The sequence below is a fragment of the Otolemur garnettii genome, unplaced genomic scaffold, assembly GCF_000181295.1.
Source record: "Otolemur garnettii isolate 467f Iridium unplaced genomic scaffold, OtoGar3 scaffold00184, whole genome shotgun sequence".
Lineage (NCBI taxonomy): Eukaryota > Metazoa > Chordata > Mammalia > Primates > Galagidae > Otolemur > Otolemur garnettii.
In genome coordinates this window covers 793,336-798,368 of record NW_003852579.1, presented here as the reverse complement: position 1 = coordinate 798,368, position 5,033 = coordinate 793,336, and the positions used below count along the sequence as shown (strand labels likewise).

General features: G+C 53.3%; 1 protein-coding gene across 1 annotated transcript in view; it reads right to left on the bottom strand.

Moving 5' to 3' along the window:
• Positions 1-977: 977 nt before the first annotated feature.
• Positions 978-5,033, bottom strand: part of NKAIN1 (sodium/potassium transporting ATPase interacting 1) — a 63,916-nt gene continuing 59,860 nt past the window's right edge. The window contains exons 4-8 of the mRNA XM_012811997.1: positions 4,046-4,243; positions 3,183-3,243; positions 2,514-2,617; positions 2,209-2,406; positions 978-1,154 (exon numbers count right to left, since the gene is read on the bottom strand). Coding sequence (XP_012667451.1) covers positions 978-1,154; positions 2,209-2,406; positions 2,514-2,617; positions 3,183-3,243; positions 4,046-4,243 — 738 coding nt within the window. The remainder of the gene's footprint in view (positions 1,155-2,208; positions 2,407-2,513; positions 2,618-3,182; positions 3,244-4,045; positions 4,244-5,033) is intronic.

Below are 5,033 nucleotides of genomic sequence, written 5' to 3'. Positions count from 1 at the left end.
GTACTTTATCAGAAAAATAGTAGAAATCTCTTTAAGGGACTATGAAGCCAGGTTTGAGACCCCTCTGACCTCTGTATCTATGTGGGTAAGGGAAAAGACGGTGACTGGCCCAAAGCCACATCGCCAGCCAGTACCCTAAGCATGACATCGACTCAGCCCCATCTACCCTTGTGCAGAGATTTCTCCCTTAGAAGGTCTCACTGATCCAGAGGGCAGGACAGGAATATAGAGAAGAAAACACCATCTTTAATCAACCCATCTGCACAGAAACCAGGGAAGGGCTCCCCACTTTGCAAGATCCCAGTGAAAAGAGAATCTGGTCCCTTTGCAAAACAAATCTTATAAAAACAAAAGGTTTCAAAGCACCAGTGGCTACACCCGTTGAATAGAAAGGGGCCTTGGGGATTGGGAGTGAGAAATGAGGGCTGGAAACAGGAGCTGGCCCGGGGCAAAGTAGCAACCCATCCTGAAGGGAATTTCCCCCACTCTTCAGCTGTGCCCACCAGCTGTCTGGGCTGCCCATCTGGGACCTTGGGGCCAGAGGAACTTCTGGGGCTGGCTGCTTGGCACAGGACTAAAGATGGGATGGTGTGGTAGGGTTGCCAGCCTAGCTCAGGATATTTTGGCCTTGGAGAGTAGGGAATGCTAGATAGGAAGGAGGTGGAGAGCAAGGAGCAGAGTGGTCATTATGGTGTGCAAACCATCTGCGCTTCCCTCGTGTTCCCTGTGCCTTCTGCCCTCCTTCCTGACCCAGGGCTGCTCCTGTTTCCCAGACTGGGAGTTGTCCTGCCTGTGGAATCGCCAGCTAGTGCACAGGATGCTGGTGTAGAGGAAGGTGAGGAGAAAGAGCTCTCACTTCTATTTGCCTCCAAGGAAGAGTGAGGGTGCTGGCTGTCCTGACATCCACCCCAATTATCCACACTCCCATCTTCCCCTTCAGAACTCCTCCTGGACTTGTTAGAGGTTGCTTCTGGATATTAAGTGGCCATAGACGATGGCGATCTGTAAACCCTGGTGTCTAGGCAGTGCTGACTAGCCCTTTTCCCCTCTGGGACCACAGGCTTGCCAAGTGGTGAAGTGGATGGAGCCATCAGGAGTTGGTGGAGTTGTTGAGGGAAGGTGATCATGGGTATAGCAGACCCAGTCTTAGGGACCTAGAAGGGAGTGGGGGGACTGAATTGTGGCCCCACTTTATTAGAGAGGGCGTGAAAGGTTTGCCAAGGTGGACAGAGGCTGAGTATAGGAAGTCTTCCCTGTTGATCATGCTGAATTCAGGGTTCTGGGTTCTGTCCATCTGGTTCCCAATAAGAGAACGAATGGGTATATTGCTTTAAGAAACGTGTTGGCAAGTAGTGGTGGTGGTGTGTGAGTGTGATGGGAACCATATAGGCTCCAGCGTGTCCAAGCTGGATGGAGGCTTGGAAATGGGACTCTGAAACTACAGAAGGTACACTGTGTTTAAGGTCCACCAAAAGCCTAGCTGGGTGGCCTCAAGCAAATCACTTCACATCTCTGGGCCTCAGTTTCCATATCTGCAAAATGGGAATGGGAATTATAATCCCAGTCTTTTTTTTTTGAGACAGTCTCACTCAGTTGCCTTGGGTTTGAGTGCTGTGGTGTCATAGCTCACAGCAACCTCAAAACTCTTGGGGGTTTAAGCGATTCTCTTGCCTCAGCATCCCAAGTAGCTGGGACTACAGGCACCCACCACAAGGCCCGGCTATTTTTTTAGAGATGGGTTCCTACTCTTGCTCAGGCTGGTCTTGAACTCCTGAGCCTCGGCCTCCCAGAGTGCTAGGATTACAGGTGTGAGCCACTGTGCCCATCCTATAATCCCAGTCTTGTCCAGGGAATTGAGTCAAACCAGAGGGCTAGAAGAGTCGACCTGCTAAGGGATTACTTTAATTATTTGATGTGGGGAAACTGAGGCCCAAAGAGGAGAAGGGCTTCTATAGATGGCACTCAGTCAGTGTGGAACTGGGAGGATTAGAACTCCTGCTTCTAGTTCACAGTAGCTTTGCCCAGGCTGGTGAGTGAGTGCTGTGAGATGCGGTGAGATTTTGCCCTGCTATTTCTCTCTGGACAGGGGCAGGACGCCCGGCCAAGGTGAAAGAGAGAGGCTGGAGAAGGTAGGAAGGCCCAGCGCACGCCAAGGCTGTCATAAAAAAAATACAAACCCCGCCCCCCCCCGCCATTCCCTCCCCCAACCCGCTCCTGAAGTCCCGGCTGAGGAAGGGCCAAGTCCAAGTCCACTTCGGCTGTAGACCCAGGAGGGGCCGGCACAGGCTGCAGTCTGTCCATGAGCCGCCAGAGGGCGCGCCCGCCTGCCCATCTTGGCTTGTGCTCGCTGCAGCCGCCGGCAGTCCAGAAGCCAAGGGTGCGGCGCCTGGCAGAAGCTACCCTGACCTGCAACAAAGAAAGACAGGTTAGGGGAGTGGCCCCGAAAGTATGGGGGCGCTGCCCTCCCCACTCCTGCTTTCCCCAACACTAATGACCCGTGCCTCTAGCCCCACCCAGCTCAGCGCCATGACCCACGTGTACAGAGGCTGCAGTTGTAAATGCGACGTCTTCTGGGGTGCCTGGTATCCGTAGGAGTCAAAGCCACCGATGAAGTCAACTGTGGGAGGGGAGGTGGTGCATGATTAGGAATGGGCTAGGGGAGCGGTGGGTCCTGAGAAGGAAGACTCCGAGGGCAGGGCCCCTAGAGCCGAGAAGTGAAGCCAGAGAAACCCTGGGCTGAGGAGGCTTAGACTCCACACAGAGCCTTAGGGCCGGGGCTCTGCGGCCGGATCCTGAGGGTGTCCGAGGGTCGCCAAGCCCTGGAGTTGAGTCAGCAGGGGATCAAATCCTTGATACTTGAGACGTGAGACTGGAGCCTAGGAGGCGGTCTCTTAAGAGAGAAAGCTCTTGGGGGTGGGGCTCAAGCAACTACAAAGGGAGCGGAGCGAGATGGGGAAAAGACGCTGAGTCCACGGCCTGGGGACCTGGACCTGGAGGTCTGACCCTTATTCCAGAATGGGCTGGCTCTGCAGACACCCATCCACCCAGCGGCCTCTTCTTCCCCTCAAGAATGGCCCCTTGGCCGACCTAGGCTCCCTCCCGCCAAGGCCTCTTCCGGGCCTCTGTCCAAGGTGCTGAAGACGAGAGGGTGGCGGGGGGGCCCCTGGGGGTGCCTTACTCACAGCTGTCCTCCTCCTCCAGGAACACTTTGCTCACGTAGCAGGCGAACACGAAGCCGAACAGCTAGGGGAGGGAGCGACACATCAGAGAGGGAAGAGAGGGAGTCTTTTCCCAGCCCCTGCTGCCTGGTGTTGCCCAACCTGACCGGTGAGTGTGAGCGTGGGGGGGGGGGAGGGGCCGTGCCAGGATTAAGGCACACCTATAATAACTTCAAGTTAAATCACTGTACCTTAAAACAAACACATTTGGTCCAATTCTTTTGGGAGTCTAACCTCAGACAGACAATGTTTTACCTCTTTAAGCCTGTTTTCCCAGAGAGAACTGGACAATACCTTAATGGCTTGTTAAGAGGAAAGAGGACTACGTGACCCTTAGGACAGGGCTGACCCTCCTGGAAATGGGAACTACTACTCTCTTGGAGACACTTTCTTTTTGCAGTTTTTGGGCCTGGGGCTGGGTTTGAACCCTCCACCTCCGGCAAATGGGGCTGGCACCCTACTCCTTTGAGCTATAGGCGCCGCCCTGGAGCCACTTTCTTATTCTCATAACTTCTTCCTTTCTCTGAATAAGGAGACAAACTTGGAGTGGGCAAATGACTTGTCCAAGGTCATACAGCAGGTGTGTTGGGTGTTTGAAACTAGGAAAAACTCATGGTTTGATGTCTCATCCTATTCGTTAAACCTGCTCACTACCTGCATGGGGCCTGGGGCAGGGGTGAAGGGTGGTACAAGATATGGAATCCAGACAGAAGCACATGTAGGTTGGAAGACCTAAGTGCATCCCCTCTTAGCGGGCCAATGAAAGGGTAGAGGTGGAAGTTTCACCTCTGGGAGTGTGTGTGAGGTGGGGGCACAGAAGGACTCACTGCCAGGAAGATCTGCAGGGCACTGCTGAGGGCTTCAATGTAGGGATAGTCAAGGAGGCAGCCAGTGACAGAGATGACATGGTGGTCCTCCAAGGCCAGGCGAGAGTTCAGAACAGGTGTCACCAGGCAGCCAGGCCCATTCTCCATCCACCAGGAGCGGTGCAGGGATGTGTTGAAAGTCATGATGAAGTCCCGGTCCTGGGGGCAGAGGGGCCTGGGATACTGAGCACGAGGCAGAGGGAGAGGGAGATGCTCCCCAGGCCCCAGGAGACTTTATAAAAGGCCTGCTTCACATCTGGTGCTTGTAACAGCCTCCTTTCCAGTTTGATGTGGGAATCTGTACAGCAAGTTCTCATTAAGCCAGTAGGTGGCACCTGCTGACCATGCAGGCCTCCCTCTTCCATCAGTGAGCTCAAAAAGGGCTGGCCTTGACCCACAGAAGCCCCAGAATTTCTGGCTGGAAGGGACATTAATAGTAACTGGTTCAATTTCCCAGCTGTTGGTGAAATCCCCAGTGCAGAATGCTTCACAGCCCATTCAGTCTCTCCACTGATCCCTGTCTCTGTGTGTGACCCTGGGCAAACCTCTTCTCTCTTTGGACCTTGGTCTTCCCACTTGTTAAATGAAGAAGAGGCTGACCTAGAACAGTTCTTATGCAGGTGTGCATCCATGTGTTCATCAGTCCATCCACTCAGTCAGATAAATACGTAATGCCTGGTCGCTACTTGCATGGGGCCTGGAGCAGGGGTGAAGATCAGAGGCCAAGCATGCAGAGCTATGATCTCTTTTCATCCCCTCAGCAACCACAAGAAATTGCAGTTGTTATTATCTCCACCTACTAGATGGGAAAACTGAAGCTCAGAGAGGATAAGCTACTCACCCAGGGTCACACAGTGAGGGAATATTAGAGCTGGGATTTGAATCTAGCAGGGTCAAACTACAAAAGCAGTGCTCTTAGTCACATATTTTTTTAACTTTTTTTTTTTTT